The 14,466-nt window shown below is 46.8% G+C and overlaps 1 protein-coding gene across 1 annotated transcript in view; it reads right to left on the bottom strand.

The window, feature by feature from the left end:
* ITGB8 (integrin subunit beta 8) overlaps nucleotides 1–10,737 on the bottom strand; it is a 167,435-nt gene extending 156,698 nt beyond the window's left edge. The window contains exon 1 of the mRNA XM_040432575.1: nucleotides 10,171–10,737. Coding sequence (XP_040288509.1) covers nucleotides 10,171–10,336 — 166 coding nt within the window. The 5' untranslated portion in view covers nucleotides 10,337–10,737. The remainder of the gene's footprint in view (nucleotides 1–10,170) is intronic.
* Between the last annotated feature and the right edge of the window lie 3,729 nt (nucleotides 10,738–14,466).

Raw genomic sequence — 14,466 nt, 5'->3', positions numbered from 1 at the left:
AGTCTTAGGCCTCTTGCACACGACCGTTGTGCGGCCGTTCTGTGCATTGGGGACCCAATGCACCGCCAACGTCCGTGTGGCAGCTGGGACGGATTGAGACCCAATCAACTTGAATGGGTCCGTGATCCGTCCGCAACGCAAAAAAAAAAAAAATAGTACTCCCTAGTGCTTCCGTATCTCGGTTCCGCACCGCAGCTCCGGACTGCAGACCCATTCAAGTGAGTGGGTCCGCATCCTTGATGCAGAGAGCACATGGCCGCATATTGTAGACCCGCTGTTTTCGGGCCGCAATACATCCACGGCCGGGCAACAGCCGTGTGCATGAGGCCTCACACCAAGGGCACCCAACCAGGCAGGAGGCCCCAAGGGTATGCCCCAACAGAAAAAAGGGTGCACCCATCCTATCATTGTACTGTCCAGTACCAGTTTTGATAAATCTCCCCCTATGAGTTCCCTCTCCATTGTGTTATTCGTACTGGAAACCAGGCTTGGACTGGCCCACAGGGGAACAGGTGAATCCCCAGGTGGACCCCTGACATAGGTGGGCCCCCAGCCCATCAACTCAACCAGTCTACATGCATATAAAAAACTGGGTAAATTATTTAAGAAACTACCCAGTTTATTATTATACTGTAGATGCATCGGGTAGCTAAAATTATTTCTTTACCAAGGAACTTGCCTTCTCAAAGTTGTTGCAGAGACCCCCATGATCAGTCATCTTGAGGGTCTTCTCGCTGCCTGTCGCTCTGTGAGCAGGTAGTATTTGCATGTAGAAGTACAGCGGGCCCCCAGAATGAATTTATTGGTGGGCCCTAGGCACGCGAGTCCGACACTGCTGGAAACATATGAATAAATTGAGAACTGGGTGTTACTATGGCCTTATCCACACTGATTGGACATTGTCAGACTGTGTAGGGAACAGTAAGGGCTCTTTCACACGAGCGGATCCCGTGCGGGTAATCTGCTGCGTAAAAGAGAGCCAAGCCCCGTTCCGGACAGCAGAGACACGGAGCATTAGCATGACTGATAATGCTCCTTGCCTCTCTGATCTTTTTACTACAAAATCACAGCGAGATAAAGTTGCCAAACCGCTATAGCCTACACCGCCACTACTAAGTAGATGGCGTTCCGGTAGACAACGTGGCCCCTTCATTCAGCTGTATGAAGGGGCCACGTTGTCTACCAGAACGCCACTTACTTAGTAGTGGCAGTGTAGGCCATAGCAGGTTAGTCATGTCATGTACAGTACAGACCAAAAGTTTGGACACACCTTCTCATTCAAAGAGTTTTCTTTATTTTCATGACTATGAAAATTGTAGATTCACACTGAAGGCATCAAAACTATGAATTAACACATGTGGAATTATATACATAACAAACAAGTGTGAAACAACTGAAAATATGTAATATTCTAGGTTCTTCAAAGTAGCCACCTTTTGCTTTGATTACTGCTTTGCACACTCTTGGCATTCTCTTGATGAGCTTCAAGAGGTAGTCCCCTGAAATGGTTTTCACTTCACAGGTGTGCCCTATCACGTTTAATAAGTGGGATTTCTTGCCTTATAAATGGGGTTGGGACCATCAGTTGCGTTGAGGAGAAGTCAGGTGGATACACAGCTGATAGTCCTACTGAATAGACTGTTAGAATTTGTATTATGGCAAGAAAAAGCAGCTAAGTAAAGAAAAACGAGTGGCCATCATTACTTTAAGAAATGAAGGTCAGTCAGCCGAAAAATTGGGAAAACTTTGAAAGTAAGGGCTATTTGACCATGAAGGAGAGTGATGGGGTGCTGCGCCAGATGACCTGGCCTCCACAGTCACCGGACCTGAACCCAATCAAGATGGTTTGGGGTGAGCTGGACCGCAGAGTGAAGGCAAAAGGGCCAACAAGTGCTAAGCATCTCTGGGAACTCCTTCAAGACTGTTGGAAGACCATTTCAGGGGACTACCTCTTGAAGCTCATCAAGAGAATGCCAAGAGTGTGTAAAGCAGTAATCAAAGCAAAAGGTGGCTACTTTGAAGAACCTAGAATATGACATATTTTCTGTTGTTTCACACTTGTTTGTTATGTATATAATTCCACATGTGTTAATTCATAGTTTTGATGCCTTCATAGTCATGAAAATAAAGAAAACTCTTTGAATGAGAAGGTGTGTCCAAACTTTTGGTCTGTACTGTATACGGGAAGAAGCTTTCATACCCTACTCCGCCACTACTAAATAAACAGCGGGCAGGTAGATGGCTCCATGTAATCAATAAAAAAGCAGGAATGCCCCTGCCCCTTCAAATAGCCGATTGGCAGGAGTGCCAATCGTTGAACCCCCACCGATCTGATATTGACAGTCTACCCTGAAGATAGGCCATCAATATCCTGAACCCAGAAAACCCTTTTAAGAGAAAACCTGCATGCTATCATCCAGTCACACAACCTGCCATAGACAAGTTACTATTGCTCAGGCTGAGGTATGCTACAGCAGCCTTGTATGGATATCTGCCACTGGGTTACAGCATAAAACTGTCAGAGATAATACTTATTTTCCACCTCACGGAGCCCTGAAAATATAATTGTGATCTTAGATGAAGTCTCTGCGATGCCGAAGGGTGGAAAAATCTAACCTTTCTACAGATCAAGCGAGGAATTCCAGAGGGAAATATTGTCTGACTGTGACCTTTATCAGAGAACATGGCCAGAAAATGGCTGCACTGCAATGTACTAACGAGACGTACCCGCTGCTTTCAGATACCCAAGGCGCTGGGGCGCACGTGCTGACACTAAATAAAAAGAGCATATAAAATATACACGATATAGGGAGTGGATATATAAAGCCGTTATACAAGACTAGACATACAGCAGTTTGCCTTCTTCACCAGAAACAGCGCCATTCTTGTCCGTAGGCTTTGTGTAGTATCGCCGTTCATCTGAGCTGTAATACCAGATGCAGTCTATGGACAAGAGAGGCGCTGGTTCTGGAAAAAGAGCAGCTGCTATTTTTCTAATTTTAAACAATCATTTTAATTCAATAATGGTTCATTCTCAAAGTAGAGCCGTTTTCAGTAGCGCACGGGGACACACGCTGGGGCCAATTACATCAAACAGGATAATACAATGGCGTTAAAGCCAAGTTCCAGTTCAGAGCCATTACTGTATTTAGATGCAGAACTTGGGAATATACAGTGTAAAGTTATTATGCAATTGCTCTCTTCATGTCTGGATGTGATCCAATAATCCCAACACAAAGGAGGCAATCCGTGCGGCAGCCTGCATTCTGTCAGTGCTCATGCAGGCTGTTCCAATGACCTGAGCAGGACGGTCTGCGTCAGCAAGGCACTGACGGCGTGCAGGCTGCTTATTCTGCTGATGTCCCATACAGTCAGACTTGATTAGAATTTTGAGAGTATTTTTCAGAGAGATATTTGACGCTGTCTCATCTACATCCACATGTATCCTGTGTAATGTACATGAACTCTACCGAATGAGTCATAGCTGCCCCCCATTACAAAATCCCCCCAGCTATCATCTGCCATTTATAACTCCACATGCACACAACAGTATCCGTTTTGCGGCTTACAAATGGCATATCCGGCTTCAATGGGTCCATGGTTCACATTTTCCGGAGGTGTTCTGTTTTTTTTTTTGCATAAAGGACATATGGATGCAAAAAGCACATGGATCATCCATTCCGCAAAAAGACAGACTACGTCCACAAAATGCGAACCACGGACCCATCGAAAACAGTGGGTCCACAAATAAAATGCAGACAGCACACAGACCGCCTCTGTATATGGGGAATCCGCGGATCGCAAAACGGATACGGTTGTGTGCGTGAGGCCATGAAAATGGTAACAATGCTACAACAATATGGAGTGCCTATGACAGTTCTGCTTGCTTTTGGGGAACTGCCTGTCTGCCTAGAATCCAGTGAAACTGCTGCCTGTCTGCCTAGAATCCAGTCAAGCCGGCGACTGTCCAGAATCCAGTGAATCCGCTGCCTGTCTGCCTAGAATCCAGTGAAGCCCCTGCCTGTCCAGAATCCAGTGAAGCCGCTGCCTGCCTGTCCAGAATCCAGTGAAGCCGCTGCCTGTCCAGAATCCAGTGAAGCCGGCGCCTGTCCAGAATCCAGTGAAGCCGGCGCCTGTCCAGAATCCAGTGAAGCCGCTGCCTGTCCAGAATCCAGTGAAGCCGCTGCCTGTCCAGAATCCAGCCATATGCTCAACACAAGGATTATCTATAAGAGAACACACCCCTGTATGTAAAGCAAATATCACATAGTAGGGGCCTAGTGCTTGTTGCCCTTTAAATGATTCCTATGGAATGATGTTCGCCCTAATGATAGATGCTAGTTTATTATTTCTGGGTGACCCGGCTCGACCTCTCAAGGCCATTACTTGAAACGGTCTTCTAAATAGAAATGCATGGCCAGACACTGCGTTGCTCTGCTTTGGACACAAGTGCTATCTGGCTTGCTTCTAGCCGGTGCCACCATTGACATCGGGCATGCATATTCTGGCTGTTATTTATGGAGAATACAGGAGTCTCCAGTGGGGAGTAGTAGAGCCCTCATCTATCACGTGGTGAAGGCACTCAACAGTTCAGACGTGGCTCGGTCTGGTCACGTCTCTGGACTGCAGACTTCAGTCATCATTTCTCTACATAGTGAGTAGATACAGCTCTTCTGCTGTGCCATACATTATACTTCCGGGCACTGTGCCGCCATATGGTGCCTTCATACTTCTAGGAGAGAATGGCTTAGTTACATGACATCTGAAGGAGAACGCCGCTGTTGTATTCTGTCAAATTTACATGGAATAAACCTGCATTTGATTCCAAGTGAAATTGGAGGCACGTGGAGGTACAGTCAGGACACGAAAACTTCTATATTGAAGCGCTGTACGACGTGGAGCGTCTATAAGCTCTTAGATCAGGGGCGCCGGTCTGGGCGGCCCCCAACATTTGGAAATCCTCTCAGTTCAGTATTTCAGAGAGGATGGTTGTGCACGAATGTGGCTCCATCAATTGAAGTTTATTGGGGATGTGAAAAGCTCGGATGTTTCTACAACTATTGTAAACTACAATGGACATAAGCCTGCGTATTTCTGGCTGCCGCTAAACCTCTAGGATTAGGCGGTGTAGAAGACCCCCATCCTCAGGAGAATTCCATTTACCAAATATTTATGGCACACAGTTAATACATCTAAGGTTACATTCACACGACCGTATGTATTTTGCGGTCTGCAAAAAAAAACAAAAAAAAAAACTAACAGACATGAAACAAAATACGTTCATGTGAATAGAGCCTTAGCTAGGGATAACCTTTTAAGTTTTATTGCGGTACAGTCTTCTAATAACGTGGCCCTCGGTCTGTATTCACACCTTCAGGATTTGAGGAGGATTTCCTGACACCCTGTATACGAAGCGAATGATTGCGCTATTCATCAGAGCGGCATAACGACAGCTTCGGATCTTAGAATCTGCAGCTTTCCATTGTCTGCAAAAATTCTACTCGGAGAAGCCACGGATTAGCCCCACTGAAAGGAGGCACCGGTAATAATTGGCATGTGGATCTGCTGACACATCCACAGCAATAGTCCATCAAGTAGTGACAACCCTGGATTTCTGCTGTGAAGATCGGCCATTGACAAAGTGAGTGACTTGGTTATTAAATCTAAAACTGCAGTATACAAGTAATTTCCATAAACACATGGAAATTACCCAAAAAGTTAGGTCCCACTAGTACCAACTCCAGTATCTAGGCACATCGTGCCTGGTCCAGGAACATATCCATCCCACACACAGCATACAAATCAGAGTGCATGTGCCCAAATGAATGTCAGCACCGGATGGCACATAATTCAGCAACCCCCCCCCCACACACACTGTATCCTATATGCAAAACATATCACGAGGGTCATCTACATTACACTGGCTGCCATCTAGACATTATGGGTTATACATAAAAGTGGCAATTATGCATTGACAAGGAAATGTAAATGAACAGTTGTACTAATAGTCAGGACAAGACATTTATAGTCAACGTCACATATCCTCTGCGCAGTCTACGACATACCCATGGTGTATCCTCTGCGCAGTCTACGACGTACCCATGGTGTATCCTCTGCGCAGTCTACGACGTACCCATGGTGTATCCTCTGCGCAGTCTACGACATACCCATGGTGTATCCTCCGCGCAGTCTACGACGTACCCATGGTGTATCCTCTGCGCAGTCTACGACATACCCATGGTGTATCCTCTGCGCAGTCTACGACATACCCCTGGTGTATCCTCTGCGCAGTCTACGACATACCCATGGTGTATCCTCTGCGCAGTCTACGACATACCCCTGGTGTATCCTCTGCGCAGTCTACGACATACCCATGGTGTATCCTCTGCGCAGTCTACGACATACCCATGGTGTATCCTCTGCGCAGTCTACGACATACCCATGGTGTATCCTCCGCGCAGTCTACGACATACCCATGGTGTATCCTCTGCGCAGTCTACGACATACCCATGGTGTATCCTCCGCGCAGTCTACGACATACCCATGGTGTATCCTCTGCGCAGTCTACGACATACCCATGGTGTATCCTCCGCGCAGTCTACGACATACCCATGGTGTATCCTCCGCGCAGTCTACGACATACCCATGGTGTATCCTCTGCGCAGTCTACGACATACCCATGGTGTATCCTCTGCGCAGTCTACGACATACCCATGGTGTATCCTCTGCGCAGTCTATGACATACCCGCCGTGCATCTTCTTCACAGGCTATGACACACCCGAGGCAGAACTACTTGGAGGGACTTTACACAAGGGTGCTCTGGTAAGGTCACATTTTCACCTTGGACTGCTTAGGCTACTTTCACACTCGCATTTGGTGTGGATCCATCATGGATCTGCACAGACGGATCCGTTTGTATTATCTTTAACATAGCCAAGACGGATCTGTCTTGAACACAATTGAAAGTGAATGGAGGACGGATCCGTTTTCTATTGTGCCAGATTGTGTCAGTGAAAACGGATCGTTTGGCTCAGTTTCGTCAGACGGACACCAAAGCGCTGCAAGCAGCATTTTGGTGTCTGCCTCCAAAGCCGAAAGGAGATGGAACGGAGGCAAACTGATGCATTCTGAGCGGATTCTTTTCAATTTAGAATGCATTAGGGCAAAACTGATCCGTTTTGGACGGCGTGTGAGATCCCTGAACAGATCTCACAAACAGAAAGCCAAAACGCCAGTGTGAAAGTAGCCCAAGTATGCAATCTTATTGGGATACATCCTATGTAAGGTTCCGCGTACTTGAATGGGGCAAACATACCCTGTATAACATTTAGGGTACGCCCACCCGGTCAGGTTTCTGGATGCAGTTTTGGATCGTAAAAAGGAAAGAAAACATAAAGGACAGGTAGGACTTCTCTTTTTTGAATCCACACCTGATTTTGGCTTCCAAAACCGCATCCAGAAACCTGACCGTGTGCCCGTACCCTTAGCTAGGGTGAGTCCGGTGCCCATAATATCAGAGACTGACAAATGTCCTGTAAGGATCTCCGATTGTTTCACGTAAACCTCAGAGCAGGGACGGGATCTACCAGGATCATCCATAAGTGGACATCGGGGATGTGAACTCCTGACACAGGCTCCTCTATGGAGCACACGTTAACAGTCGCTTTGCGGCCTCTAATCTGCCAGCATGACAAAAGTGAAGCGTGTGAACGTCAGTCCGCCAGCTGTCTGCAGCCGCGGCCATCAAAGAGGGCTGGTAGTCGGCGGCGCACATGGTGCTCTCAGCTACTCCGCGGCAGGAGCTGTGTGCCTACATCAGGACTGTGACTAATGCCATTATGATGAGAAGCTATAGTAGTCGTCCTGGGCACCACATCAAATGTCCTGTACGGGGCTGGGAATCTCTTCTGATCCCTGTTACCCAATATGTTCCCTTTGTACTAGCTCCGCCGGCCCAGGTTATTTATACATGTGCATCCATTGTGCTCCCTGGAGAGGGACCCTATGTACATAATGACTGTATAATATTACAGCTGATTTTGGGGACTGTGGTTGTGGGGGGGGGGTCGCTGATATATGTGTCCAATACATACAGTGAAATCTACTTACACATAGCTTTCATATATATGCACACCGCTATATGAACTCATATGTACCTAGGTCTACATATAGGTACAGCGCTATAGATTTAATACAGAATCTGTATATATATATATATATATATATATATATATACACACACACACTCCATGTGTGCATGTACATCCAGGTCTATGTATACAGGGTTATATAAAGTGATATCTATATAATACACTGCTATATAAATCCCATATGTACCTATAGACCGAGGTCCAGATGTACAGATACTAATGTTACAGCCATATATATGTGTAATACAGAATCTACATATACAGACTATATAAACCCCACATGTGCATATAGATCCAGGTCTATACATACAGTGATCTCTATAATACACCATCTACATATATACACTGCTATACAAACCCCATATGTACCATTGTCTACATATATGTACAGCTGTACAGCTATACAGGTACCATCATACATGTGTAATAGAGAATCTACATATATACAATATATAAACTCCATATCCAGTGATATCTATATAATACACCATGTACAACTACATACAGTATATACACTGCTATATAAATCCCATATGTACCTATAGACCAAGGTCTACATGGACAGATACTAAAGGTACAAGTGCTATATGTGCAATAGAGGATCTACGTATTGAGGGGTTTCGCTCTGGTAGACAGGATTAGCGGACGCAGTATAAAGGCAACAAGAAGTTCTTTGGATCAAACAGTTCAGTGTTTTAGTCACACTTTAGGCAAGTGACAAAACAAGCCGTCATAATCAAACAGAAAGTCACCTTGCGGTGTTGGTGGGAATTAGTGTTGAGCGAACTTGTGGTTTAAGTTCGGCGTCTAAAGTTCAGGTTATCGAAGAATCGCGTTATGGATTCCACTACCAAGGACCATAACGGAATTTAGAATCCATAACGCGATTCTTCGATAACCCGAACTTTAGACGCCAAACTTAAAACACAAGTTCGCTCAACACTAGTGGTAATTCACACCATGTGGCAATTCTCCCTCAAAGAGTCCTTGCTCATACTTCAGCAGCACCAACCTGTTTTCACGCCAAGCAGGTAGCAAGCCTTTATCCAGACACAAGGCTCCCAGATCCCCACACAGAGACCTGGCTTCTGAGCCCAGCTGCCTATTTAAGGATAGCCAGGTGCTGCCAAAACCCGGTCCAGTATTTGACCTCACCTGGCTGTTAATCAGCCCAGCAGCACATGCTGGGAGGAAAATACCTCAGTGTCACAGTATATACACTATATGAACCCCACATGTGCTTAAAGATTCAGGTCTATATATGGGGCTGTATACAGTGATATCTACCTATAGACACTGCTATATGTACCTCACATATCTGAGAGAGTATCTGCCTATACATATACGCTGCTATATCAATGCCAAATGTATGTCTAGGTCCATATATACGCCCACTTATATGGACTCTATAGGTACATGGAAAGGCGTTCACATATATACTGCACATTACTATATACCGTATACAGGCGGCTATATGGACTGTGTAAGTGCATATAGCATCCAGATAGAGAATGGATCCAAAGGGCACCCTGTATGGCGGGGGGTGTATCACTATCACTGCGGCCCCCCACAATATATAACGGTCCCCTCAGCAGGTGATGGCTGGGGTTTAATGAATACTAAGGAATAAACTAGGATACCACCGCCTTACTATAGAAGTATAACGGAATACAAAGCAACGCTGAGCGGTAGACATTAATCTACTATACATATATACGGTATGTCACACTATATATATACACACATATATTACATATTTACACACAATATATATTATATATACACACACACACATATATTACATATATACACACACATAATACACATTACATACACATATATGTTATATACACACATAATACACTATATATATATATATATATATATATATATATATATATATATATATATAACCTGGTTCTATACCGGACCAGTCAGGCATGTGATAAGTACATATAGAACCACTGCCATTGGCACCTGCTGCCACCCCGTGCCCATCTCCCCACAGCAAGAACTCACCTGACTGGCAAAGTCCCAGAAACAGCGAGATCAGGCCGAATGCCAGCAGGCTGCTGCCGGGGGCGCCCCTGCCCAGGGGCCAGCGCGGAGGGTGGGCTGCCCCCAGCATGGTGCCCCTCAGGCAGGCTGTGAGGGGTGCAGGAGTGTCGGGGAGCCCGGGCTGCATATCGCCTCCTGCAGATGCCCCGGCTTCTCCTCTACGTGCAGCATTGGCTTCTGGCAGAGCGGGGCACTGGTCGCTACAGGCAGTGCCAACCTGCGGTGCCCGGCTGCGCTGCCATTCCCGCACACAAAGAGCCTATTCTCGCAATCACAGCGGCGCTCTCCAAGTTCAGCACACAGGTGGCTTTATAGAGCAGGAGGCAGCCCGAGCTCGCGCCTCAGCGCATGTCCGAGAAACTTCAAGTCATTAGCATGCCGCCTCATGCCAAAACAAAAGGTGATCAGATCAGCGGCCGATAGGGAGCAGTGCAGACAATGGGCTCGTCACTGTCGCGGCAGCGCTCCTCCGCTGCGACATGCCACGATTCTGTCGTCCTATTGTGACGGGGCGCACAGAGTTGGGAGTTGCTAGGAGACCAGGACCCGCACTCTGTGACTCCTCGGCGCGGCGGCTCCGGGCAGAGCAGTGTGGGCGGGAGAGCAGCATTGGTGGAGCATGATGTCACCGGCTCGCGCTCCCACTTCTCTTTGTGTTCTCCCGGCCCCGTCTCACAGGCTGCCTTGTTCTGGGACCCTCCATGAGCCGGACAATGGGCAGGCAGGGGCCCGGGGTGGTGACACCTGTGGCAGGGGGCGCAGGGATGGATGGTGCAGAAGGCTAGAGAGACGCCATTCTGAGGGGAGACGCAACTAAAAAGCCACAAAACAAAGCTGCTTTTTTTTTCTTTCTTTACCAAAAAACATAGAGGGACATTTTTCAGGGCTCATGCATCAACCATAGCCGTTTCTGTAGTAACGTCCGTACACATTCCGCATTTTGCCCATAACAGAACAGTTCTGTCCCTAACCATTCACACACCGTGTGTGTTTTGCGGACCGCACATTGTCGGCACTAACAGAATCTGCCTATTCTTGTACGCTAGTGCGGACAAGAATAGGACATGTTCTATTTTTTTCAGGATCAGAATTGCGGGTCCGCAATTCCGGATCATAGAAATGTATGGGTCCGCATTTCCATTCCGCAAAATGCGTAATGGAATTGCGGATGTGTGAATGGAGCCTAATAGGACGTGTTCTATATTTCTGCGGATGCCACGGAGCAGGTACATGGCTGTGAGTGAATGGGTGCACACCCAACCCGCAAAAAATGTGGATAGTATATGGACCACAAATATGTTCGGGATTGTCCATGTCGCCTCCTTTGCTGGCTGGATTCATTTTTCCATTGCATTATACACTGCTTGTTTCCATGGTTACGACCACCCTGCAATCCAACAGCAGTGGCCGCGCTAGGCTGTCACTTTTTCCTATAGTGTGGAAACATGACCACCGCTGATGGATTGCAGGGTGGTCGTAACCATGGAAACAAGCAGTGTCTAATGCTCTCTCCATTGTAGTTTTTGGGACATGAGACATTTCTTTCCATATTCTCCAAGTAGGTGGGAGTCTCAGAAGCCCATACATGTGTCAGATAGGAGAACCTCTATGTAGTTAAAGGGCTTCTACCACCAGAAATACCGTTATGTAGCTGACTGATATAGCAATGCGCTAATGTCCGCACTACATAACAGTGTGTTTGTTACATTTCTCCCTGCAGCCGTTCTGATAAAACAAGCACTTTTATAATATGCTAATGAGCCTCTAGGTGCTATGTGGGCATAAAATCAGCACCTAGAGGCTCCGTCTACTCACCCATTATCCCGCCCAGGTCCCCTGTTCTGCCCGCCCCGCTCCTCTTGATTGATGTCACGGGTTCGCAGAATCGCTTATGAAATCCCGCGCCTGCGCCGTTCACTTCTGTCTTCGGCGCAGTGAGTGAATGATGCGCTCCTGGTGCCGGATTCCTCACTGCGTCTGCGCCGAATACGTCACAGTGAGGAAGCCGGCATCAGGAGAGCGGCCTTCACTCACTGCGCCGAATACAGAAGTGAACAGCGCAGGCGCGGGATTGCATAAGCGATTCTGCGTACCGTGACATCAATCAAGAGGAGCGAGGCGGGCAGAACAGGGGACCTGGGCTGGATAATGGGTGAGTAGACGGAGCCTCTAGGTGCTGATTTTACGCCCACATAGCACCTAGAGGCTCATTAGCATATTATAAAAGTGGTTATTTTATCAGAACGGCTGCAGGGACTAATGTAACAAACATACGGTTATGTAGTGCTGACATTAGCGCATCGCTATATCAGTCAGCTACATAACGGTATTTCTAGTGGTAGAAACCCTTTAAAGTCTTGGGCTACTTTCACATTAGCATTTTTCTTTTCCGGCATAGAGTTCCGTCACAGCGGCTCTATACCGGAAAGGAACTGATCAGGATTATCCTAATGCATTCTGAATGGAGAGTAATCCGTTCAGGATGCATCAGGATGTCTTCAGTTCAGTCATTTTGACTGATCAGGCAAAAGAGAAAACCGTAGCATGCCACGGTTTTATCTCCGGCGAAAAAAACTGAAGACTTGCCTGAATGCCGGATCCGGCATTTTTTTCTATAGGAATGTATTAGTGCCGGATCTGGCATTCGGAATGCCGGACCGGTCCTTCCGGTCTGCGCATGCGCAGACCTTTAAAAATGAGAAAAAAATAAATACCAGATCCGTTTTGCCTGATGACATCGGAAAAACGGATCCGGTATTGCAATGCATTTTTCTGACTGATCAGGCATTTTTCCGACTGATCAGGATCCTGATCAGTCTGAATAATGCCTGATCAGTCAGAAAAAATGACATGCGTTTGCATACAGTTTGCCTGATCATAAAGCATGATTTTATTGAGACAAATAGATTAAAAACATGGATGAACAAAGCAAACCCCACAGATGAGGGAATAAAGTGCTACAGCGCATTAATGGAATAACCATGCAGTAAGAATACCACAGCAGGACAACAGTAAATAATCTGCAAACCCTGAGTACAATACTTATCGTGGAACACAGTGGTAGCACATGGAATAGCCAAAATTCATCAGTGAGGAAAGGAACCTGACACGTATCGCTAGTGCAGATACTCGCTTCCTCAGAGGTCTATGTATGTTCACATGATTGTTTCAACATTTATCATCGACATAATTAAATCATAATTAGATAAACCTGTGATAAGACCAATCAGAGAGGGGTCTCCTGAGGAGGAGACCAGGGAGGGGATGACAGAGTGTACATGTCACCTGAATCCTCCCCGATGCATGGTCGCGCACAGATGCGTATGCCAAAACAAGCTGGCATGTTGGCAAAGCAAGTGCGCATGCGCAAGATGGCGCCCAGTCCGGAAGTCGGCACTGCGAAGCACTCCAAGGACCGGAGGCGCAGCCCAGCGTCGACGTCACAACCGGCCGCCAGCCCGCGTCAGGGCACCCAATGAAACGCAAACAAACATGAGGCGCGAGCAGGCGCAGTGGGATACAACAGGCAACAAATAGATAACCAGATACATTGGAGTAACCAGATACATGTTTGTTTGCGTTCCATTGGGTGCCCTGACGCGGGCTGGCGGCCGGTTGTGACGTCGACGCTGGGCTGCGCATCCGGTCCTTGGAGCGCATTGCAGCGCTGACTTCCGGACTGGGCGCCATCTTGCGCACTTGCTTTGCCAACACGCCGGCTTGTTCCGGCATACGCATCTGCGTGCGACCATGCACCGGGGAGGATTCAGGTAAGATGCACACTCTGTCATCCCCTCCCTGGTCTCCTCCTCAGGAGACCCCTCTCTGATTGGTCTTATCACAGGTTTATCTAATTATGATTTAATTATGTCGATAATAAATGTTGAAACAATCATGTGAACATACATAGACCTCTGAGGAAGCGAGTATCTGCACTAGCGATACGTGTCAGGTTCCTTTCCTCACTGATGAATTTTGGCTATTCCATGTGCTACCACTGTGTTCCACGATAAGTATTGTACTCAGGGTTTGCAGATTATTTACTGTTGTCCTGCTGTGGTATTCTTACTGCATGGTTATTCCATTAATGCGCTGTAGCACTTTATTCCCTCATCTGTGGGGTTTGCTTTGTTCATCCATGTTTTTAATCTATTTGTCTCAATAAAATCATGCTTTATTTTTTGGAGGTGCGGCTGAGTTATGGTATTTCTTTTCTTAGTGTTGCTCATGTCTGTCTTTTTTTATACCAGGCCTGCA

Source organism: Bufo bufo, chromosome 5 (genome assembly GCF_905171765.1).
Source record: "Bufo bufo chromosome 5, aBufBuf1.1, whole genome shotgun sequence".
Lineage (NCBI taxonomy): Eukaryota > Metazoa > Chordata > Amphibia > Anura > Bufonidae > Bufo > Bufo bufo.
This window is presented reverse-complemented; position numbering and strand designations above follow the sequence as displayed.